Source organism: Nyctibius grandis, chromosome 6 (genome assembly GCF_013368605.1).
Source record: "Nyctibius grandis isolate bNycGra1 chromosome 6, bNycGra1.pri, whole genome shotgun sequence".
Lineage (NCBI taxonomy): Eukaryota > Metazoa > Chordata > Aves > Nyctibiiformes > Nyctibiidae > Nyctibius > Nyctibius grandis.
This window is the reverse complement of record NC_090663.1, coordinates 9205451-9231498: the sequence shown is the minus strand read 5'-3', so window position 1 is coordinate 9231498 and position 26048 is coordinate 9205451. Positions and strand designations below refer to the sequence as shown.

Here is a 26048-nt window from a genome sequence, read left to right as displayed (position 1 = left end):
GCAAAGGTTTTTAAAGAACCCTACACTGAGTTTAAAGGACTATAATATTTAAATGTGAAGGCTTTAGCTATGCACACCAGGGCAGACAAGCTTGCCTCTGTCAGGCAATTTTGTCTACAGGTGTTGCCCAAAGCTAAAAATATGCCCGGAATCAAACGTCTCCACACTGGGTGGGCCTTGCTGCAGTATCTGGACATTCACAGGCCTTACCCTCGCTCTGCTCAGCCTGGCTCTCATCATCATACATGCATTCTAGATTTCATTCTCTTTTGAGAAGAAAACATGGTTAACTACAGATAATTGAAAGCTAGTTAAAAAAAAAAAGAACACAAAAAAGGCAAACACTAACATTGACTAAAAATTATGCAATTATTATTTTTAAAAAAAACCTGAATCAATCAATAGTCCATGCATGCCTGAAAAACTGCAGCTAGCAGCTATTAAATGGACAGATTCCTCACCTTAAGATACCATAAATAGACTTAATTCATCAGTCATAAAAACATAAAATGAAACTACCTTTTGAAATTCGTGGATGTGAGGGGTTACTAACATGACAACTGAGGCAGCTGTGGAGAGGACATCGAAACCCCCTGTTCTCAAACACAGTAAGATGAAATTTTTTCACACAAGCTTCATGGTAGAATTTTCCGCAGTGGGATACAACACAGCGTTTCACATCTGCCTTTCTCTCTTTACACACAAAACAGGTATGCACACCTAGTGGCAAAAGTAACAAAAATAATGTAACTAATTTTTCATCCAAACACGTGAATTTAAAACGCTTCTGTTGTGCGTTTTTGTTATGCACGGGGGAGTTGCTTTTGTTTTTTTTTAAACAAACTCAAATCAAATTCTAATATTTGATGCAGCAATCTATTTACTTTAACTCTTTACTGTTAAATACTAATCTGCTCAGACACAGATAAAATAAAGTTACAATGCAAACCCACTGCAGTTAAAGTGTACACAACACCCACAGCCTCACCGATCTGCTTTTACGTTCTTATTTATAAGCCTCAGTATGCCAGGACAACTGTGAATTTTTTATTTTTTTTTAATTTTAAAGCAACAAAATAGGTTGTCTGTGATCCTGTGAAATTTGAAGTAGGTCCACGAACCAAAGACAAGCATTCTCTAATCTTCTCTCTGGATCGCTTGGAACAGCTTTATTTTGAAGCAGCCTTGTTCCGACAAGGTTTACCACATGTACTGAACTGAGCTTATGAGCAAGAACGCAAATCTTTTACATAAAAGTTTTAAGATTAAGAACTTCCAAGCAGTTATTATAGGATTAAAAGCAAATTAATTTAACAGCAATAAGGTAGTCTTTTAATAGGAAAAGCAAAAGATTGATACAGACACACAAAGGACTGAAAAAGGACTTAAAACATTTCACTTGCTTTTTTTTTTTCTAGGATTTCTTAAGTCTTTGTGACAGACTTTAATCTGTAATTGTACTCAGAGAGCAAATACTCTGCAGTTATTAAGGCAATGGAATTCAGACTAAATCAGCCAAGTTGCAAGAGAGTTCTCGCTGAAAACAGGGTGAGCTTTCTAAAACATGGCACACTTAATGGTACTGTATGAACTCCCACCCTGTCAGGCACCAAAGGATGAACATGGTTCCTCCAGAGATACATACTCTGTCCAGGAGGATTTGCTAGAACAACGTATGGGAAAACTACAACTTTTTTTTTCTTATTAATAGAAAGGGACAAACTTGCCTGATGTACATTCACTACAAATGAATTTTCCTGCTGGTCTTCCAGAGAGCCCAAGGCAGCTTACATGAAAAGCTCGATAGCAAAGTCCTTCACACAGTAGAAGATCACCTGTTTTTTCACACAGCTTTTACAACACAAAGGCATTGAATGTTAAAGAAAAGTTCATATGTGGAAATAACTGTTTTCTTTATTCCCTTTCATATATTGCTCCTGAAAATCTCTTTTCCCGTTGTTGAAATCAAATTTAACAAGTGAAAGATAATTTTACAAGCATCATCACATGCTCTGGCTTCCAGTCGAAACAGATAATAGAGTCATTAAACCGCTAGAAATATCACTCATAGAACCACGGTTCATGAGCAAATACAATCCGACAGAAAAAAAAGAAAAGAAAAGAAAAAAGCTTTAAGAAATTTTCCCTGAACACACTGACGCATCTGAGTAGGGTTAAAAAGCATCCTTATTTTCCTTTTCCTTGGCAAAAGGAAATTAATCTAGGTGGCACAACGATACGTCTATGTCCTAGTGGTTAGCAATGACACATGCATAACTAAAAATGAACCAAACAATAATGCTGGAATTAGCCAACATTTTAAGATAGATATGACCTCATCATCACTATATACAAGAAATGGAAATAAAAGTGCTTGCCCAGTCTCGTGGAAACAAATTTGATCCATCCATTTGTATTATGTTATCATTTCACAATCTAAGAACTCTTCCAGAATTGTTTGAGAAAGCTTTTTTGCTTTTAATTAGCGTGCCACACACACGCTGCTACCAATGCATCACCGCAATCTCTGCTGCACACGGAAGCACAAAACCCACTGGATTTTACTTCCTCCTCTTTATTAACAGGTAAGTAAGCAGCTCTCCTCAATCATTTAACTAGTTACCTGGCAACAGTCATGCACTTAGGTACAGATTATGCTGAACTTACAGATCTGGAAACTCAAGCAAAAAGGTCAAGTCACTTATTGGAGGTCAAGAAAAAAAAATAATTACGAATGAAGAATTCCATTTACGGGCAACGGCACCCTCATTGCTAACAGACACCTCAGACACACACGATAAACCTGTTACTGGCCTAATATTGTCATTTTCATATTTAAAAAGACCTTTTCTAGGAACCCTCAGGAAACGCGGCTCAGTGCCCCAGCTCACATCTCTCACCTGACACACATATTCTTTTTTTGTTCCTGCTCCTCGCTCAGATTTTTTGGATGATATAGACACTTCAGTCTGAGTTTCATCAGCACTTTCACAGGGAGACTCTGATCGCTCATCTCCTTGGCCATCGGAGATCTGAAGATTAAACATAAGTGTTAGAGAAAGCTGTCACGTGTGGTCAGTTTTGTACAGAATATCAACTGAAGGAAGCAAACAGACTGCAATTCAGACTAGATTTCGGCACACTCTTTCAGTTTTGTTTCCCCCACCTTTAAAAAAAAGCTCGATTAAAACCAGAGTATGCATTTGTGGAAGTCTCATGGAAAGGACTATGTAACAGTCATCCTCACCAACTCAACAGCAGCCAAAACAAATCACCAACACTTTGTAATACGGCATTATATTGATACTCAGTTCTGTAATACAGTCAGTTAAAAGTGCCTAGCCAGCAACACAGGGATATCTTCAAATCCCTTGAATAAAGTTTGAATACGCATTTTATGAGAGAATAACAGTTAATTTTAGAAAAAAACTGGGTAAACTTCAAGCATATGGAAGTCTCTGACCCAAACATTCTCCAAGAAAGTGCGAATGGTATATAGAAGAGAGAAGAAAGAAAAAAGTGGCTCTCTGAATAAGTTTAGGGAACCTTATAGCTAACAATGAATTCAAAACACTACAAAAGATATCCCTGTTATGGATAAATCTTATATAAATCTAGGTGTATTAAAGATGGAGGATTTTTAAAAATACTTACAATTTCCTTTAAAAAAAACAACCCAAGTAACATATTTAAAAGAAACTACAGGCCAGTTTTCAGTTCAATAGAATTTAGGGAGGGAATGGACAACCGAGTCAGTTGTCTTATCTCGCATTACACCAGAAGAAGCAGAACTTCACCTTGTTGCCCCCAGATGGTACTCGGTGAGTTGTGTTTCACCGAGTACGCTCTCCAGGACAGCATCAGAATTTGGAATTGCAAAAGAAACCTGTCACTTCTCTTTAAGCTTGTTCTAATGCTTATTCACACATACCATCAAAAATACTGTACAATATCCAAAGCAAACCAACATGCTACTCCTCTTCTTCACCGCTTCTGTTCCGCTGTGTAAGGATCTCCCTAAGTCTTTTCAATACAGCACTGAAAGTCACCGTGAATTGCTGCAGTACTCAAGAGATCGTTTTGCCAATAGCTGTTTATCAGGATACAGACACCCCACTTTATATGAAGAATTTCTTTCTGTTTTCAGACGTATGATCTCATATTTATCTACAGTAAAACACCTTTTATTAAAAATGGCCCAGCCTACTTAGTAATGGAGACAGCTACGTGCAACCTCCCATGTCAGCCAATCTCCATGTAATGTGCACATTTATTAGAAGTGATTTATTTTGAAATCGGAGAGAAAAATGCAAAGCCGAACCAGGCCTAGTTACTCTTTATAAAATCCCTTTAGAAACACTGGTTTTGAGCAATTACTTCGCGCCGTTGCTGCCAGCTAACTTGCATTCCTCCATTTAACTTTTGCTTTCCTTGATCACGTCTAAAACTATTTTGTATATTGGATCACATTGATGGTCATTTTTTAGTTTTTTTTTTTGTCGTTGTTGTTGTTTTGTTTTGTTTTTGTTTTCTTTTTCTTCCAGATTACTTGCAAGGGTTTAAATGCATTTCCTCTGTGCAAATGCATACTATCAAAGTGCTTCGTACCTACACTTCACTTATGAATATTTCTACAACTGGATTGATTTGGAGATTCTGCCCAACCCTTTCAGAAGTGGTTAAAAGAAACTGCATGTAAAATCAGTGCTTTGTTCAGGGACCAGAAAATCTCTGTTCCCTGGAAGGAGCTGTGAAACAGTAAACTGCAAATGCAACCTGAGTGCACGGCCAGGAGCAGCCAGTTCTTGCTGGGAAGGGGCAGATAAAGAAAGGTAGTGTGGGAGTTCGGCAAAAACACAAACGTTTTTCCCTTACGGTTTAAGTAAACTTACACACATGCTTATTTCTGTTTAAACTATTCCCCCCGAAACATTAATTGGTATAAGCAGTGCACTGCTCTAACATTTTTAGTACCTCATTATGTTCCTGTTTCCACTAGCCAAAATTAGTCATGTTTAGAAAAGCAAAAAAGAAAGAAAAAAGCTGGAAGGTCTTAGATCTGTATTTGTTTTCTACTAAAAAAAAAAAAAAAGTATGCTTTCTGTTCTAAACCAAACAAGCGGTCTTATGTTAACTTGACACTACGGTTGTCCCCCACCTTTTCCCCACACCACAAAGGACTCCTAAAACCCTGAGAAAAACCCTTTGTGCTACATGCCTTAGGAGTTAAGATAGTCTCTGCAGCAGCAAAAGCTTGAGGAACGCACTCCTCCCAGGTCACTCCTTTTGATGGCAGAGCAGAGGAACAGAACATATCCAATGACAAATATGTTCAGTCACAAGAGAATAAGGTTTGTTTCAAAGCAATGGTTTCCCAGCTTTTCTTTGGTTTATGTACTTGTAAAACGTTCAAATGAAGGACGCAGACCTCTCTATGGAAAGGTAACCCTACTGGCAGACGAGAGTTTTTCAAAGACCCCCTAGACATAGGTCACAAAATCCCAGGCACTTGTGAACCATAGGTGAGAGCCATTTTCCTACAGAACTGAGATGTTACTGCCTCAGAATTAATGCACCAGCCCTTCATTTAAATTGAACAGTTACCGAGCCAAAAAGGAGCAACGCTGGCAAGAATCAAACTCTACATCATAAATGCAACCACAAAACCCAAATTCTATCAGCCCATCCAAGATAAAACCTGGCAATTTACACCCGCCTATAGATTAACGCCAGATTTCAAGCATGAATACCAACACACACAGCATGAACAACATACCTTTAGTTCATCAACCGTATGGCTATCAGACTGCGAGTATCTTTCAAGATCTCTCTTCTACTGCTGTCAGGAGCCTCACACACTTCACAAATCAAATGCTCTATTAACCACCAGTTTTGCGCTACGCAGACAAGCCTGGATACCTGCTCGTGGCTGTTGCATCTCCTAAGAATCAATATGTTCCTAAGAAGCTCAGCGATATACTTCTACTGCCTGATGTAGGCTGCTGCTACAGAACACATCTCTTGGTCCTTGCTACCACGACCAAAGGTCTGGCCATCACGACAGCCACGTTACGTGTATGTCACACACACCTCGCATCCGCTCCACCATCATCTGAAGAGTTTTCATACTGGCTGATTTTAGGGAGCTAATAAAGGGGGAGGCTCGTAGATTCCCCACTGTAAGAGAGGGAAGCATATCTTCAGGATAATTCAGAGTTTGACCCTAATCGCGTCTCATTTATATCTTGCAGAAGGTGAAACACTCTCTACCAGCCATCTCCCTTTGCAAATAACCCCTGTTCTATCTAATCATCTTTTGGGAAAGCTCCCTCTGTGAAGAGAGCCAGAATTCAACTCAGTTCCTGAAGTTATCCCGAAAAAGCTGATGGAAATATCAGGAAAGTAAAATGAGTGTCTGCTCTGTTCAGGCCTGTAGAAGAGGCTGAGACAAACTTCAACTAACATTCCTCAGACAGGACTTACAACCTAATGACAGGCAGAGCACGAGATGGTTGGGAAAACTATGTTTGCCCCCAAGCAAGCTGCAGCAGCACTAACAGGTTCTGATTCACCAAGAGGACAGTTAAGTTTTGCAGTAAAAATACCTTTAGATTAAAACAGTCACTAACTAAAGATGATTTACAAGACGATTGCTGGAAATCGGTTCATGCTGATGTGAAACACAGCCACCTTTAAAATTAAAATGTAACGCTTTTGTGGTTTGTTAACACAATGTTCCATAATGGAAGGTCTAATAGTTCACATACAAGTGCCCAAATCATAGCATCCAATAAAAACCAGCACAGGATTTTTGGGGCTTTTTTCTTTAATTGTTAAGTTACAAACATAAATCTTTCCTTTGTGATCATGCCAAAGCTTGTCTTGTCCTTACTTCTGTAATATAATCTCCTTAGCAAAGTAAATTGCATGTAATTACCTCTTCTGATATTCAGGCCAAGGTTCAAAGTAATCAACATTTAGATTAGTGGCAAAACCTGTTAATTAGAAATTTGTAGCGGTTGCCAGTTTGCTATTTTATTCTGTTTTACATTTTGAGTAATTTCTTATTTCTCATAAAGGCAAAGTACTGTTTTTTAAGAGTACATATTTAGGGGAAAAAAGGCAAGGCTGTTCACTTCAGATTTATAGCAAATGACAAATTTCTGCAATGAAATTGTACCCCAGCTGTATAATCACCTCCACTTTTCATTAGCAGCTACCGATGCTGCAACACAGAAGATATCCTCCTTCTGCTGAAGTTAGTATCATCGCAAGCACCATCAAGCTTTACATTTTGCACATCGGTCAGGCTTTCCTTCCCATTTCCTTCAATTATTAAATGCCAACATTATGTTGCGAGTACTTGCCTGTAGAGGCTTTCACACCGCACTGCCTGAACACTGAGCAACTGGGTGGGTATTTCAGAAATCAAATGCAGCTCTTTCTACTGGAAACTGCACATCTGCATACACGAGTGAGAAAAAGGGAAAAAACTGGCCTAAAAACCAAATAATGAGCTTTGCTCTTTATTTGGGGAGGGCCGGACCTTCCTTCAGGGATCAATGAGGTTCAGAATATGGTTGCTCACAGAAGCGACAAATTTACCGTCCGGCTCCCAAGGCAATCCTTCCTTTCCCATGTGCATCACTTATTATTCACTACTCACACACGTAAGACTCGAAGGGAACATGTAAAGACACATTACTGCATTTTCCCAAGTTCTCTATAGCTTTGTTATTGAAAAAATACTTGTTACTGAGTCAAACTGGGACAAAATTTTGGCATCTCTGTAAATTCTTTGGGTTTAGTATTATATTTTTACCCGTGAAAAGATACAAATTGTGGCAATGTGTTATTAGTTTAAGAACTGGGTCTACTCATCTCAAGGTATTTTGATCATACATCTTATACTACCACAACTTTTTTTTGGCAGTAGTCACTCAGACCCACAACGGTACAGGAATCAGCATATCAAGACTTCGTACGCCCAAAGTACTTTTAATTTTCTTTTGAACTATATGCTAAAATTCCCTGTCCACAATAACCAAAAGAAATGTTTAATTGATTCTTTCAGACAAACATCGACCTATTTTTAGAAAGACTACATAAGAATGCTTATAAAAGCAATCTTCAGCATTAATTCTTAACTGAATGAAGATGTTTTGCATGCTGCAATATTTGATGTATAAAGTCAGATTACACCAGCAACTGCCACTGAATACTGGGTAATTGTTTAATTGCTAAATATAAGGATGAGATTTACTTTTGTTTACTGCTTCCTCAACTACTTCTCGCCGTTTTGTGCAAAAGGGATACACAACATGCATACAGATGCAAGGACTATTTGTGGAATAATGGAGCTTCCTTCTCGTGATTACGTTGAGTAAGTAAGAATTCGTTTTTGACAGAGGCTGCTGGGCAGGCTAAGAAAACAGGAGGAAATGTGAGCAACTCTGTACATTTAAAATAAGACTTAAAACACTAGAGCATTAAAAGGAATTAAATTGAGTCAGCTATGTGCATTTTTTGAGTTTATATGTTTATATTCTTAATTTTGCCCTTTGATTGAAGCTCTCTAAAAAGATTAAGGGGTGGGCAGAAAGATGATTTGACAGAAGCAATTTGTACAAAATCAGTTCTCAAATGTTTTTCCTACTGCAAGACTTCCTCAGCTGCAACACCGAGTTTCAGTTAACTGCACAGTTCACTGCACCAACAATTAAAGCGTTCAAAGGTGAAAGGATAAGCACTAACACAGGGAAACATTTCTCACACCATTCAGTACATCTTAATGTTGTGATCAAGTCTACAACTACTTTTTAAGCATTTTTTTGCAGCCAGGTACCTGATTCCAGTCTCAGCCACACACCTCAGCAGAAATGCAAGCCAATTCTTCATTCCCTCTGGCTTTTAAAAAAAAAACAACCAAAAAAAAAAATCAAATACCCTAAGCTGGCTGCAAGCTGCTATGTACACTCAGCTTGCATATTTCTAGAATCACGTGGGTGAATGTTGCAAATGGTATCATTAGTTCCACATCTGGGTGGTTGAAATTTCACTTATTAAAAAAAAAAAAGAGATAGCTACTGTCATATTCTCAGTTGGCCTCCAATCATACTGATACATGATACAAGAAAGGATAGCCTGGAATTTAAAAATTCAAAAGATGCTGTGTTTCAAAGCAGCAGGTGAGGATGAAGTGAAATACTTATGTGGGCATTTGCTCCATCCACTCACTCATTTGAGGAAAAAAATTTTTTGTGCATTCAAAATTTTCTACTTTCTTCCAGACAGCTCCAAAATCAAATAGTAAATACTAGTGCCAGCAAAAACATTACACTGTAATTTCAAGGAAAAAGAGGTTCAGAAATTCTAGGTCTGAAAAGAAATGGCTGTACTCATCCCATCTACAGCCCAAAAATTTAAGAAGTTACCATAGTAAGAACATAAAATGCAACTGTTCTGCTTGTCGAGACTGGCCCTCAATCAGCTGCTGACCCAGCTATTAACCGTGCTTTTTGTTTTAGGTTTAGGACTAAGCCTTCATTTTTAAAAGATGATCTATAAAAGCATCTTTGCTGGCTCAACGTTATCCTGGGGATGGGGAAGGGGGTGGTGGCAGTCTTTTTTTCTTCCCTGTAAGTACCTCCTGGCTAAAGGATGTTCTAAGGACTAGAGCATCAGTATTTGGTAAGGCAAAAACTCACACCTCATGCAGCAGAAGCAAGTTTCAAATACCATTCACTGTGTGATAGCAATTGCAAAGGGAACAACAGTCACACTTCTGTGCTTATCAGCTGCACTAGGACTTCTCCTCTCCTAGATCCAATTCAGACAAGCTTTCCCTGCCCAGTGTTTGAAGGTTCCAAACAAATTTGGAAATTTTCAGTGAAAAAGTTGCAAACATTTATGCATCGATGGTGCCCACACTGGAATGGGCTCCACCAGTTACTGCTCCACCAGTCACACACCTTTTCAGAACTTTTCTAGCTACCAAAGTGCAATTTTCATTAAAAAAAACCTCTTCCTCTGAAAACTCACTTTATTAACTCATTCAGTCTTATAAAAACACTTCTTAGATTACTCATACTTGCTTGCTTAACAGCACTTCTTAAGCACTAAGAATATAAGCTTTGGTCTTAGTCATATTCCAGATACCAGTGTTGTTCTGTCACGTTGTGCTCAGTTATAAAAGCAACTAAAGGGCAAATTTTTCCAGAGCCAAAAAAGTTAACCCTCCCGCTTCCCCTTGTTTTACTCCAGCAACTCTTGTTTTATAAACCCAGCATCAACTGGAAACAAAATCCACTATGTATACTTATTTTAAAGCTAGGGGTATATTAAATGAAAACAAAGCATGGCAGAAAATTATTTCCTTCTGCTTTTTTGTTTGGTAGGCAAGTCACCTCCACAGCAGGATCAGCAGGATCCACAAAAGAAAGGGTCCACAAAGAGTGACCTACCACTCTTTCAGAGTTGTCTTAAGACACTCACTGGCTTAAGTGGCATTGTCTCTCAGGTCATCTGCTATCTTTAACAGATACATTGCATCGTCTTTATTAGCATTTTAGAAGCATGTTTCCATGACTTCTGAATGCTGTTGGCTATTAAGTTCCACTTTGCTTAAAACTAAGGACACTGCTATGAGCTCAGACTTCCTGACGTGACACCGCGGTCACCCAGGAGGAAGTGGTCTGGTCTGGCTACGAGCTTTCTCTAGAAAGCTTGAGTATCCATGTTCGGATAAGCAGACTATTTAGTCTTTCCACAGACAAACCCCAACTGCATTTTTTTTTTCTTCTTAACAAAATCTCAGCGGCTAGAGGGTTGAGGTTTTTTTTAATCTAAGCACAACTTATATAAGAATAAGGCAATAAGCAACATACAAACACCAGATCAGACTGTATTCAAAAGACAATCTATCGTGCACCCACACGGAGACAGAAAAACTGACAGAGCCAATGGAGTTACAGTTAACATTTCCTTTATTTCAGTATAAGAATTCCTGAACTGAATGAAGAATGATATTTTGGCCCATACTGCTAGACTAGATAAATTCTTTAAGTATGCGGTGCCACAAGTGTACACAGTACTATAATAGCAAAAAAGACGGCCTGGGACGAGTTTCATTTTTATTATTAGCAGGAGTTAAAACGTTTCAGATAAGGATATTATGCATTTCTGCATTTGCCTGGAAAGTTAATTAAAACTCTGAGAACATTTTAAAAACATTATAAAATTGCCTACAGATACTCATGATACTTTGGTAGGGGATGTGGAATAAAAACCTACATCATGTAAACATTCAGTAAACATATTCTCTGCACTCTGAAGCCCAAGTAATACACAAGATGAGAATAGTTACATGAGAAACTTAATTTTCTACAAAGAATGTGCTGCCAAAGAACAGGAGTCAAGCCTAGAACTTTTTTCCATGTGAAAGTAGAAGCATCGTAACAAAACTGTATGATCTGGTGGGCGATGCAGGTCATTTCAATTGTTAGAGGCTTTAGCAGAGGTTTAGCAAGAAACAAGTCCAATTACTTGCAGTGTTCCACAAAAACGTACCCCTGACTGCTTACTGGTACTTTGAAACAAAAATATCTATAGGCATACAGAAACAAACACAGGAAACAACTGTCTGCTAAGTCAGAGGACTTAAAGTGGCCCTATGTATTAAATTATCCTTAAGTATTGTTTTGAAGAGAAAATTATCTTGATACTAGAATGAAATGCTACAAGCACACTGGTTTTGTTTAACAACCTGCAAGGTTAGCGTCAACTATTTTTTCTTTAGGGCAATAGTTTGTTTAAAATAACGTGAATTCCTTTCTTCCTTCCTGTTCTTAGGATCTCAAAGATACTTATTTTTACCTTCAGCAAGCATGCCTAGAATATTTTAGTCATATATTGTAGTACAACTAGACTCCAGGGTCAATAAATGGAGCTGACGTACTTTTTTAGTTGCAAGTTGCACATGTCTCATTACTGCCTTCTCAATCAAATACCTTACCTTTTAAGAATTGTACATTTTCTCCATTGTGTATACATGCTAATACCCATTAAAAAATACAGATAAAACAAATCTGCCTCAAATCATTAATGAGAAAAAAATACAGTTTAATATGCAGAAAAAAAAGAGCAAAACTTAAGGCTTGCATTATTATAACTTGCATTTTTAGGCCTTGGAAACGCAAGAAGTTGTACCTATAAGCAGCAACTGAGCTTGTTTTGACACTGGATGTTACAGAAAGAAGAAAGAATTCGCTCTAGGGAAGATATCTTAGGATAAAAGCAACACCTTCAAAATCTTTCACAGGCTTCTTTAAGCTGCCATCTGCTGGTCAGCTCATGCTTCAGGAGGATATGGTGAACGACAGACTAGCTAAGAATTGAGAGTATTGTATGTTCTTTATTTTGTCCTCTCTTAGAAAAAAAAAATACAATTTCTTTGACAAAGTTCAGAAGTAGTACCTAGACTCCGCAGGACACTATAACACTTATCTACTGTCAACAAATCCATCCAATTTAATGAAGCCAGCCAATAACCACAAAAATTGATTGAAAAGCTAAAACAGGTAGGTTTCATGAAAACACACAAAGTGTGCCAATAATCTAGCAGTAATGGTAATGTAAAGTCTTTTTTATTTATTAAAAAAATACTGGTTACACTCTACTGGCACCTACTACATTATTGGGGGGTGGAGGGCCAAGGTAAAAAAAGAAATGAGAGTATACCACCTGTATCTCTTCTCACAAACATCATGAGCTTTTGTATGGTTACACCAATGCAGTAAAAAAACTACTCTGAGCTTTTGCAGACTCCAAAGTGTTGAGTACCTTTCTCACATCTGGCCCTACCAGTTGCTCATTAAGAATTAGATTTTAAACAAAATCATATTTCACATGAATTACTGAAGGAAATGACTACAGATGTCAAGTGCCTAGAAGTAAAATTATTTTGTTTCAAGATTAAATGCAGGTATGAAATTTATTCATTCATGTATAAACACCTTACATGAAGGTCCATCCGTCTTAAAGCAGCTTCAAAGCCCAATTTTTTTGAAGGGAGTGAAAGTCTACCTTTTAATCTCTGATATGTCAGGTCTATAAATGTTTGTCTGTTCTTAAGGCAGAAGTCCACACCCCCACCCCTGTCTGTCTCCCCGGTAAATTACATACCCAAAGTAACCTATCAAATGAAAATTTGGCCTTGACTAATTTTATAATATTTCAAGTAAACCCCATTAAAAAATACCCCCAGTAACAACAAAAAGCATCCAAAATATTTTTTTAAAATGTCAAATAAGATGCATCTTTCAAACAAGAAAAAACTGAGCATGCCCTTCCTACTGAGCACACCTTTCCTAGAACTTAGTTATAATTAACTGACATTTAAGAGGTGTGCAGCTAGCAAGTCCTTGACAAATAACAGTCATATCCAGGTTCCAGGCTGGAACCAGCTGCCCACAAATAGTGTAGGGGGAAAAGAAAGGAGGAAAAAAAAAAAAAGGCCAGAATCCACTTAGTATTGCTTGTGGAGGTGTATGTGCTTGTGGAATATGCAGAATTTTTTCTACATTTGTTAAGAGAGCATCTAAGCCAACATTTAGAAGTATTACAGTGAACACAGAAATATAAAAGTTAATCAGTAAATGTATTTAATGTTGACAAGAATTACATCCTATTCAGTTAGCTGTGCAAGACTTTCATCATTGCATGATTGTTTATTTTTTAAACTCTTTCCCTTAACACTCTGGAGGAGGTTTCTCCCTGGATGAACGCTCTCAGGGCACACACATATTTAGCCATTTAGACAAGTGCTAAATAATAATACAAAAGGGAAAAAGTTTTTAAAGCCACCCACACAATTCAAAATTTGTATCTTTCCTTGTTTTGTAGAACAGTTCAATAGTAAGTTCAGAAACATATGCCTGACATTTGTGTTTTATTTAAAGGCAAAATATACCTATTATCACAGGAAACAAACAGGGTCCAATCCTTAGTTGGTACAAGTTCAGGTCAGTGTAGCTTTAAACCATCTAAGGATCCCCCCTGCATCCAGCCCCGCAAAATCTCTGTTATTTGACAGGGTGTATTTTCTGTTTTGTTGATTGGGACTGTTTTGATATTTCAAAACCTTTTAAACACTTGAAAACAACTAATTCACTTTCTAGTTTGTGTATCTGTGTTCTGCGAACAGTGCATGATGTTAATTTTTATCACTTCTTTTGCTGTTTAGCAGTAGCTGAGTAAATTAAGAGCTAAGTTTTAAAATTTCCATCTCAGCCTATATAACCATATCCTTTTTTACATGTGAACTGTTAAGTCACAACCCAAAATCCTACAAAAATGAGCCTTTTGTCAAGAAAGATTTCTGGAGATTTCATTTTATAAACACAATATCCAGAAACAGAAGAATCTTTCTCCTGAGATGCATATCTAGAGCCAAAAAGACAGGACATTCCTTAAACCAGTCTGGCTGAATAGATGGCCCCAAACACAAACAGCCACTACACAGCAAGTCCCAGCAGTAAAGCCAAAACAGCAGAAGTTGTCAAGCCAATAGATGGGAGTCTCTCAATTGACAGAACAAAATGAGAACAAGTATTACTTTACTTGACGACTGCTGTTATGGACATTATTTTCTGTGGGACTTCCTTTGCTTGTTTTATTGGGGTACAGGAGGGAGAATTTGTTGGGTTTTTTTGTTAAAATATTTTTCCAGTTACAGTAAGACATACAGCCATTAACATGCAATCTTTTTCCCCCACCCAAAGGTAAACCATTTACTGAATAATGTCTAGATATTTTAACTGCATTCATTATAGTGTCTAAGCACCTCATGCGTTTCTTAGGGGAGATGAAAAAGTCTCTAGGATAGCTGGAAGCCCTACTCCCTTGTTAGCAGGCGAGTATTTTCTCTACAGCTTCTGTAATACAAACTGCTTGAAGCTGTTTGTCTACGGATATTTTACTAAATGCTACCAACTACATTTCTGAATCCACCTGCAAAACAGCATGCATACTTCACCCTCATGCTGCCACTCTTTGGCTGATTGGCTTTAATAGTGTAGATGACTTGGGGAATGGCTTAATGGATTGTATGAATACACTTCTGGTACATACATTTCATTTATTGTATGTCAATTGAGAAGAATTACAGTTCCAAATATGCAGAGCTAAGACTATGATTAGTAAGTATCAAAAAGATACATCCTTCACTGCCTAACTCTACTGGGGATGGAGCTATTTGCATCACAGAGAAATAGCACTTAAACAGCCTGAAAACTAATTTGAGCTTAAAGGGGCTCTGCTCAGAAAACTGTCCAGTTCTAGATCAGAGGATTAGGAAACTCGCTTCAATATAAAAGCTATGGCAACATGACAATATTGAGTTACATAATGTAACTAATGTAGTACACTTACATAAAGTCTGTAGAAGAAAATACAGAACACACTGGCATTTTACTTTGCCTCTAATAGAAGGTTACAATTCTAAAACTTTGTTGGTAAATACATTAAAAACCACAATAATATCTCGACGTCCCCAAATCAGACGTTCGTATTACAATAAATGAATTTGCAATGCACACATTAACAGGTTTCACAGAGGCCAAAACTGTAACTTGTCTAGAGCACCAACGTTAGAGAATTCGCCTTTGATTTTTGTTTTTAAACAAGATTCACACCTGAAAATTTCCGTAATTAAATGGTTGTGTGCAAACACCACTTTTTTTTTACCTCATTCTCAGTTAAGGAAGCTGAAGGAGATGAACTCTTGCTAAAAGCAAGAGTTGAAGATTCTGCTGCTGAAGCCCGATTTCGCTTCTTCAGAGGTTTACATGCATCAGACAGATTTTTCGTTGCTGTAAAATAATTTTGGTTTACAAAGTGAAGTTTGGAACTTTAAAATGTTATCTCCCTGAAGCCATTTAAAATATTCCTTCAGATAAAGGAAGGAATGATTTAGGTAGTTCTTCTGGGCACCTACGTAGGGCTGAGAGAACACGAAGTAAGTTTCTGAAACCATGTATTTTGGCTTGATTTTAAAAATAAAGAGGTTTCTGTTAATCAAATCTATACTACAAATGGCTAAGAAATGTTTTCCCCATTTTTTTTGGCTCATTTCTATTAAAATCAAGATATCTTGTGACTTATGACCTCTTTAAAGCAGAGGTAACAGTTATTTCCTCAGATAAACATTGGAAGGCCTACGTGATCTCATCACAATCTGAGTACCACTAAGACTTTGTTAAGAGAAAGGTTATACACAGGAGCCAGGTACCAGGCATTATCTATGGCACGTCACCACTTCTACATTGTGCACAACTTGCTGAAGCTTAGTCGTCTTTGGCATAACATTATAACATGTAAAGAGACATGCTCTTACAGAAGTTACCTTAAACTTCAGCATCATTAACAAGTCTGACTTTCGGATTTTGGTCCAAGGTTATTTAGGATTCCCTCTCGTGCTCCACACTGCCTCCCACCAAGCATCATTTAAAAGGACTAAAATCACATAGTAACCGATTGCATTGATGGTCCTTGCACTTGTTTTATTGGGCTAATGCACAATGACAAATTGGAGCAGTAGGATTTGCATCACTGCTGGCCAAGATCACAGGGCAATAGCTTTAATTTGGTGCCATCAAATGGTGAACTTGTGAACTGCCGCTCTAAATCAGCAATACACAATTTCAGCTAAGTACAACGTTGCAAAATGGTGGTAGCGAAGGAAGAGGGCACGCTTCCCCCCCCATCTGTGGCATACTGGCTGTAACTGGTTATTGCGTCAGCAAAATTTAGCCGGCTGCCTCAGACGACCTGTTTATTTTTAAATTATTTAATTGAAAAAGTTACATTAAAACTTATTCTGACCACATTACCTGACTGGTTCTTTTGTGAAGAGGAGGTTTCTGTGACCTTAGAAGAGTTTGTTTTTGCTGTTTTGTCATTGCTTGTCTCCCTCTGTCACAAAAAAAAATATGAAAAAATAAAAAAACTCCTAATTTATGAGTGGTTGGATAAAACTGGCAATTACTTCTGGATTTATGTTATTAAAAAGAAAGTGTCTTTACAAATATCTGAATGGTAATGTAGTTAAGCTAGCCCCATTTAAGTGATTTTTAAAACTCATTTACAGCACAGGGTACAAACCCATAAACAAATGAGAAAAAATTAAAGAACACAGTATTCCAGCATCCCACTTATCCATCCCAAACTCAGCATAGCAAAAAGGGGAGCTCTAAATGAACACAAAAGATGTAAATTACCCTTACTATTCTTTGTCTAAACTAGCCAAATTAGAACTTTTAACTATTAAAGATAAACTGCAGAATTAGTATATAAATTTGAGAATAAACCCTGTGCAGAATTTTAAGTCTCAGAGAGGCTTGCTTTCGACTCCACAACTTATAGCAGTGCCATTTTTTAAATTACTATGGTTAAGATTGTTTCAGCATTTCCAAAATAAAAACACTATTTCAAGGGAGCACGAATAACACATAAATTTGCTCCAGATTGAGAATTTATCATTAAAATTTTAGGCCAAAAACTGGTGAATTTTTTGTCAAAATTAAGATGCTGTTCCTTACACATGCCACTATTTTTTTTCTTTTCGTGTTACAAATTCATTCAAGTAATAAGTCATTAAAATTGTAGCCAAGAATGCTTAACCCCGACAAACGCTCACCTGAGCAATAAGAATAGTTCTACCAAAGGTTTTACATACTTTTTCATATTCTTCCTCTGACATTCAGTTTTACAGAAGATATGCAGGTGAACACCTCAAAGGCAAGAGAACTGATTTCCTTTGTAAAAATAAATATGAATGGCTACTGTACTACAGATGTGCTACACTGTGCTTTTACTGCCTTCTAAGCAGACTAAGATGCCTTTCCACTAATGCCACCAGAGGCTCCCAATATCAGTTTTGTAAGATTACTGTTACACTTCTGTGTAAAAATGAAAGAAAATGTACAGTATAGTTCACTCAAATTTAGAGCATGCTTTACAGAACCCCCATTTTGTTAATGTGCATTTTATATACATCATGAAAGCACTGATGAACGATTTAGGTTTTCGAAACTTCCATACAGGTACTTATGACTTAGTTACTTTGTGTGAAAACATTCAGATTTCGTAAATAAGAGTTAAGGACAAAAAGGATAGGATAACACACGACTCTCATGCAAGAAGTAAAACATCATGAAAAAAAGTCATTAAAGCCCCTCCTATCCAAAATGATTGTAAGAAAAGCCTGCAGGTAAACTCGGAATAGCAGAAGGAAGGTGTATAGTTAGTGTTTGCTTTTTTTCAATCATTACATAGAGATTTTTACTGTCATTCACTAAACGTTTTACTAAGCAGCAGCACATACAGCTAGAAGTACCCTGGGCTGGTGAAGGCAGGAAAAAGACTAAGAGATAATTCATAAAAGAAACCTCAAAGCACCCATTCTACGATATCACCCTTCTGTAGACAGAAGCACCAACACCGCTATATGCATTTAGAGCTGCCGAATTACCCAATATTTACACATGCCAGATTCTTTGTAACTAATTCTGATAAACAGATCAGATAGAGGACAACACTTTTAAAACGCACATTACTAAGTCAGCATTACTAGTGGTATGTACCTTATGGGAATCATTCATCTCATTTATTTATTTATTTTCCTGTTAGTATTCACATGTGCATTGCAGCATCAGAACCTCCTCTGCATGAACTATACTGCAACCACCTTTCATTCTACTGGTGATAGTGTAGGCTATTTGTAGTGTATGAATGCTGGTGCACAGTAAAGAAGTAACTTTAGGGACAGTCAAAACAAGGACTTCATAGCAGGAATTAATTACAATAAGTGAACTTAATTCTTCCATGGATCTGGTGTATTATAGTGAATTCAAATCAATTAGACAAGTTTAAAAAGGCTCCAAAAACTTCTCCTAGAATATAAGACAAATATTCAATGACTGACCCGTTAGAGCAAGAAGTGCAAAAACCAGTTTTGGCCGTTCTTTCTGCAAAGGTAACAACATTTCTCTAAGAATTGTTTGTCCCTTGCTAATAAGCTCATTAAGCCTGGCTATCTGAAATTCTATTTATTTTTTGTATTGAACTCTAAACCAGTTGTCTAAATATCCACAATATCAACAGAGGTACTAAAATAAGCAGCCTATCAAACAAACTGATGTTTACAAAAGTGACCTCCACTATTCATTTAAAAAATAAATCCACTATCTTTCCTTATATTAGGTTGTTTCATTTAATTGCTGTACCACTGAAGTCCTGAGATGAAGTCTGCAATACTCACACTACAGTATGATACTGTAATAACGTATCTGAAAACACTTGTGAGCTAAGCTTTCCACACAAGTAAAACCCATGAAGTTCACTGGTTTATGCCTGACTAAATAAACCTATGCTTAATTCTCTACAAGATTTGGGCTGTATCCATATACATAGTTTTAGTGACCTATGTAAGGAAAATTCTCCTTCTCACAAGCAAGCTAAACTGAAAAGGAGCCTGTGATTTGTGCGATAAATGTACTGTAACATTTACTGCAGTTTCCTAACTTAAGAAATGGAAATTCTTAGACTTAAGAATTCCTAACTCAAGAAATGGAAATTTAGACTTTTTGTCTAAATTAAGTATTGACTAAAGATATTTTTTTTTACATTCTTGTATACATCTCTGAACTCCAATTCAGGATGAAAGAAAAAGAACTACAAACCATGACAACATGGAAAGGTCATGCCGCTGCACATTCCTTTGGGAAACAGATTTTCTCAGCATACATTTTCACCACAGTTTAAGTAGCAAGTGCAACTTGTCATACCTCCATCCTCAAAACCAAAGAAAAAAAACCCACAGTGGTAAGTTCACATGTATCTCTGAATATTTATAACAGTTTGGTTTGACATACAGACATTACTTTTTTAATCCTGAAAACGGAAATGCTGACAAACTTAACTACAGCAATGGAATTGGTGCTGCTATAAATCAACCCAAACAAACCAATGACATAATTACCTTCCGATTATTCTGTTTATCCATCCTGAGTCTTTTCCTAGGTGCTTCCTGAACTTCAAAATCTTCTGTAGGTTCCTTTGTCCTCTTTTTTTGGTTTCTTTTATTTCCATGTAAGTTACCTTGGGATGGGGGATGGGGGAAACTTACATGAAAAATAATCTAAAACCCACTTTCAAATTATTGTGAACTGCTCTAGTTATTTAAGTTACTTTTCTTTCAGTCATTATTTTTAAAACATGGTTAAACATTAACACAGTTGATGACCTCTTAATGCTTAAGGTCTGGTTTCTGGTGCTGAAGACTTAACTCTAGAACACATCCAAATCAACTGCTTCATACTCAAGTTATTTTAGAAAGTTGAGTCTACCTGTATAAGCACTAGTTTAAGATCTGAGTATTTCTGCCCAACATCGGTTTCATATCGTCAGACTGCACGATTGATCTACACAGCTTTTAACTCTCCTGCCACTTTGTAGCAGTGTCTTATCACTGAAAGGAATTTTTAAGTCTCCTCGTTAAGTCTCCTTTAAGTTCTCCAAATGATACAGATGAAGATGCTGGCGACATCTATTAAGGGGCCTCTGCAAAGGACAAGATATCACCAACCGTACAGATTAATTCTCTCTTTCTGGTATGGCAGTTCCATGCTCTCACTAACAAGCTTACTTATATTTTACAGGAGACCATAAGATCCCCTTCCTTTGTGAACAAAATCCTAAGAACAGAATCATGTTGGTCATTTTAAACCAACAGACTTATTCACATATTTAGATGATCGTTCACTGTAAAGTTCAAGCAGCTGCTAAATTACAAAAGGTCACTGACTAACCTACATACCCCTTCCACAGGTTTAGCTATTGTTTGCACTCGGTCTACCTCAAAAAGACAGATGAAGGTTAAGGAAGTGGTCTGTTTCATCAGGATGAAATAACAACATTATTACACTCTCTAGTTTATGAAGCTACAGAGTATTATTAGCATGAAGATTGCAAGCTCCAGGGGCACAAATATGTTAACTGAAAATTGCCCTACAGCTACAAGCATTCTATTCCAGTGGGAACAAATAGCTGTAAATATTAAAAATATAGCAACTTGAAAATATGGATAATTTTCAAATTAATGTTTTTATCTAAGCAATCTAGGACATACTCTATTATCAGACACTGAATCCACAAAGCAGACTGAAATGGCTCCAGGAGAACCTGCTACTTACAAAAAGCCAGCAAAAGAAATCCCACAATATTCTTCCAACTTTAAGATGAGGATTTGGGTAGGGGAATGATTGAACTGACATGTTTTCATCTGTAGATAACTATAAATGTACACAATATATGTACTAGAAACACCTGGTACAGGTACAATTTCAATTACATTTCTTGCAATATGACACCGAGGAAGGTGAACAAAATTCAGCACTACAGTGTTTAGATATTTAATTTGGGATCCATTAAAATTCTAACGTCAAGGAAGACAACATCTGAGATAAAATAAAGAGATTATGATACGTGGGCGATTACATAAAAAAATACACTCAATAGCTACTGAAAATGATGAACTATTTGCACACAACACAAATTTCAATTACTTCTGGATCTTGATCTCCTTTTAGGTGAGTCTTGAAACACTTTACGTTTGGCCTCTCCAATATTCTTCAATGATGAACCTTGAGAGATACAGAACGTGTTTTTTTTTTAAACTGATATCCAAATATTTGACACTTAAAATTTAAAGTTAAAAACTTTTCATTTTTCCACAAAATGATGTTATTTCACACACACACAGATAGTTAACAAAACTGACTGCCATTTTTATACAAGTTTTTCCAAGTCTCACAAACTTTCAAACACTCCCTCTCATTCTTGTCATTGCCCAAAGCAGCACCTATTGGCTTCTAATACTTCCATAATGAGTCTCCTTACAGTGCTGTAAAGCTATTTAAATTTGAAAAATGATAGCTAGTTAAATTTGATAAAGTTCATGCAAATGCCAAACTATCTTCCTCCTTCTTTCTCAAATAAGTGACTCCAAAACCCCTCAAATATTTTGCAAAATAATTGAGACTGTTTATCAAAACCAAATGCTAGACAACAGCAACAAAAAAATAAAAGGAGAAAAAAAAAAGTATTTGCAATCTTGTACAATGTCCTAAAAACTTTGAGTATCACAATAAAATACCAAATGGATGAAAGTTTCAGAATAAAGTTTGGAATACTTCTTCCTGAGTTGATGATGATATGAGGTAATATACATCAGGTATACATGAAGAAACGGTGTAGCACTGATTAAACTTTTTAAGCCACTTCCTAACTATTCTATTAAAAAACTACTCAAATTTTACTAGTAGTAACACTTTGTCTTCCCTTCCCACAATCCACCACTTGTAACAGGCAGTGGATGCAATGGCAGCTGCTTATGGGCAGAAGAAGAATGAGAAATCAGCAATCTCTAAACAGTAGAAGGTTTACATATAACAACTTTTCAGAACAATGAGCAAGAAATGTAGACTTCATGGGTTGCGTTTATTGTAACCATTGGCATTCCTTTGCTATTGGCACAAACACCAAGAATTAAAACTGGAAAACAGTGAAAGCTGTTTTCCCTACAGGTCTCAAATATGTGCTTAGTTTAACACCACTATGTATATCAAATTTAGTTAGAGTACACTAGCACAGTTTTACGTTTACCAGAGTCTTCTTCAGATTTGGGAGAGGTCACTATGGCAAACTTTGTGTTATAGCGAGCTTTCTGTTTTTCACTAAGCATGTTCCACTGCGATTCAAGCAATTCTTCAATCTCCTCACTTGAAGCATCTGGATGTTCGGCAACCACCTACACATGCAGAAATAGGGTTTTATTAAAAAAAAGGTGACCATTGAAAAGAGTGGCATACATACTTCTATGGCTTTGGAAAACTGGACACAAACAATTTATCTAACATTTCTGCTGCATACAGAACTAGATTAAAACCTCTATATCCAGTTTTTCCTTGAATAACCACTTCTTTCTGTCTCTCTAAAAAAAAAAAATCTATTAGCATATTCAGAAGTATTAAGAATCATTTTGGAAGTATCTATTTACCTGTTAACATTCAAAAAATGGAGTAAAAAACTTTTCTTGTGGTCATTCAGAACAATTTGTACTATTTCTTGATGAAATTTAAATCTATACCACAAAAGACAGACAAGCAATACTGGAATATATGCTTGCCTACAAAGACATCCATCAATTCATAGGAGAACTCATTAAGCATAGAACTCATTACCCCTGTCTTAGCAGAGAGATTCACATAAGCTAGCATCTGATGCAACACTTTCCTATATTAATTCATCATTTTATACTATGTATATGAATATTAAGAGCTCAAAAAGCTGTGCATCTTTTCTTAATAACAGGAGCATGACACATAATATCCATCAACGTGGAATTTAAGAGTTTCTAGAAGTTTATTCAACACAAAGAGAAAATCCAGTATTAAAAAAGAAGAAAAAAATCTTCCCAGACTCCTTCAGTATTCCTGCACCTCTACTGAAGGAAAACCAGATTTGATTAATCCCGGAAGTCAGAAAGCTCTAAGATTGTACAACCTACAGCAATGAAACAGTAGCTTTAAAAACAACCCCCTCTCATCTCATTACCCAGCACTCTCCAAAGTCCTATTACCGGAGTGATGCAACCACTACCCCAAAACCATGGAGTAAAATAAAAACTAGGCCAACAAAGCCAAGCATTCGAACAGTAACACCGTTCAACAGAACAGAAATACAAATTTTCTGTGGTAAGTGGAAATGATTAAACCTAATTTCTTAGAATTTAGTGTCTTAAAATTGCATTTCCTGTTGTCAAACAAGATACAAGTGTGACTAAAGCTTCTCCAGGGGTTAGAATAGTTGTAGTACCTTCCTTCCATTGTGATTATTCAGTGTCTAGCAGGGAAATTCATGCTATAATTCCTCCCCTAGTATAGTACTAAGAATTCTCTTGCTTCTGTCTGGCACAACCCATCTGCATAAAGCTTGGAGAATACAACTACCTTTGGAGGCCTCTACTCAAAGTTTGATTAAAATCCAACAATGTCCAAAAAGTTATTGAGCAGGGAGAACATAGACAGACCCACAAGATACCCCTCCCACAAATCTCACTTCTTTAGGAAAAGAAATTAGCATCAATTTTGAGCATTGTTACTAACTGTATAGTTCATTGTGCTCAACTAGGGCAAAGAATTATTTAATTCTCTAAGAAAAAACTACCTCGCTTTGCATAAATGAGATACAGTTTAACATCACCTCCAGTCCCACCAAATTATGAAAAAAACCCTTTCAACTGACTAGGAACACTGTGAAACGACAAGCAAAAGATATTCATGGTTCTTAATGATTAAGGGATCTTTGCAAAGAAGACCTCCAATGAAAATGCCCAGCAGTCTTCTCCAAAGTCTTCATACTGTAATACTCAATCCCAGCATACATACTGGAAATGAGGTATTGGGTACCTTGATGTACACGAAAATCATGCACTTCTCCCAGGTACTTACTTGAAGTCTAACTATGCTACAGGACATATGGAAGATCTTTTCTTGGATCTGGGAATTAATATTACTAGAGGTGTGGAGAACATGGTAATTAGACCAGGCACGTCCTAGCTGATCCAAGCAAAGTATATTACCTTCGCTCTTACTGTCTTGATGTTCAACCTCCTCACACATGGAGAAATCTTCAATTGTAAACCCTACTAGTGAAATTATTTCTTAATTTACCTCAAAACAGACTCAAGGCCCAAATCAATGAATTAAAATAAACAGTATAGCTATCTGCCTCTCACTGAATGACATCTTTATGTCAAGTCAGACACTCCCTTCTAACAATTACTATGGTTATATTTCACAGAGGAAGTGTGTAAGAACGCCAATAGTACAAAATATATTTTTACTCCTTTGATAACACAAAATACTTAATGCATCACTACAGCCATGAAAGTGCTCCAAGCTTTCAACGCCTCCCTCAGGGAAGCATGCCTCGCAAATCATTAAAAACATTTTCCAGCAGTTCATCCAGTCTTCCAGCATCCATCACTCACTTCTAAAAATTTCAACTATTCCTTGCCCTCCTCTCCCTAGCAAAAGTAACACAAAAAGTAGTAATTAATAAAACTAAACTGATATATGAATCCTACTACTGTACAAAGCCAGACTCCAAGCAAGACACAGCAGAAATGGCTCTACTTTTAAGAGAGCTCATGATTATTAAAGGCCCCAAAAGAGAAGTCTTTAGTCATTCCTTTCCATTCACCTTCATCCCCTTCCCAAGTCTGGGGGCCAGACAGCCTTTTCTGGATCCATAGTTCTCCTTTCTCCTAAGTTTCTACATGCAAATACTAAAGTAGCCATACACTAAACTCTCAGATGCCACCAATACAAGTAGCTCAAAACCAGGTCTGTTTTTTAGCTAACGTTATCACTCCTGCTAACGCATCAGAACATCTACAACAGCAACAAAACAAACTCTTGGATGGAAAGATAAGCATGCAAGTTGAACCAGGTAAGCCTAATGGAAGAGGATACTCTGAATACTAGTTCGGATACAATCTCCACCTTCCACCAAAGGCACAAACCTGCCCTTTTAAAAGCGACATGACAGGTTGGAAGTGTTAACTAAACTCAGGTAACTCAGGTTCTATGCAAGAAGCATGAATATCTAAAATGGTATTGCCCCACTTTGCCAGTTAACTTCAAATCAAGAGAAAGGAAAGGCAGGTTCTACTGCCCTGATTGGTTAGAGGGACTGCTATCTGCCGTTACCTGGTATCTGTAGTTTTCATAACCTAGTTCTGTTCTACGTACAGAAGGGCTTCTGTACCTATTAGAATGGATCACACAATCAGGTGGGTTTGGGTTTTCATGACTGATCTTATTAAAAGGTATTCTAGGCAGAAATGGTAGGATGTCCTCTCTAAATATGTCCCATTTTGAAACTTACTTCCTTCTACTTAAAACTCTGTGCAACATTAGCCGCTA

General features: G+C 37.0%; 1 protein-coding gene across 1 annotated transcript in view; it reads right to left on the bottom strand.

Moving 5' to 3' along the window:
- The window catches only part of NSD2 (nuclear receptor binding SET domain protein 2), a 101325-nt gene that overhangs the window by 10243 nt on the left and 65034 nt on the right, over positions 1-26048 (bottom strand). The window contains exons 7-14 of the mRNA XM_068403534.1: positions 22723-22867; positions 21624-21701; positions 20039-20157; positions 16890-16971; positions 15745-15869; positions 2901-3032; positions 1728-1851; positions 520-720 (exon numbers count right to left, since the gene is read on the bottom strand). Of these exons, the coding sequence (XP_068259635.1) occupies positions 520-720; positions 1728-1851; positions 2901-3032; positions 15745-15869; positions 16890-16971; positions 20039-20157; positions 21624-21701; positions 22723-22867 (1006 nt within the window). The remainder of the gene's footprint in view (positions 1-519; positions 721-1727; positions 1852-2900; positions 3033-15744; positions 15870-16889; positions 16972-20038; positions 20158-21623; positions 21702-22722; positions 22868-26048) is intronic.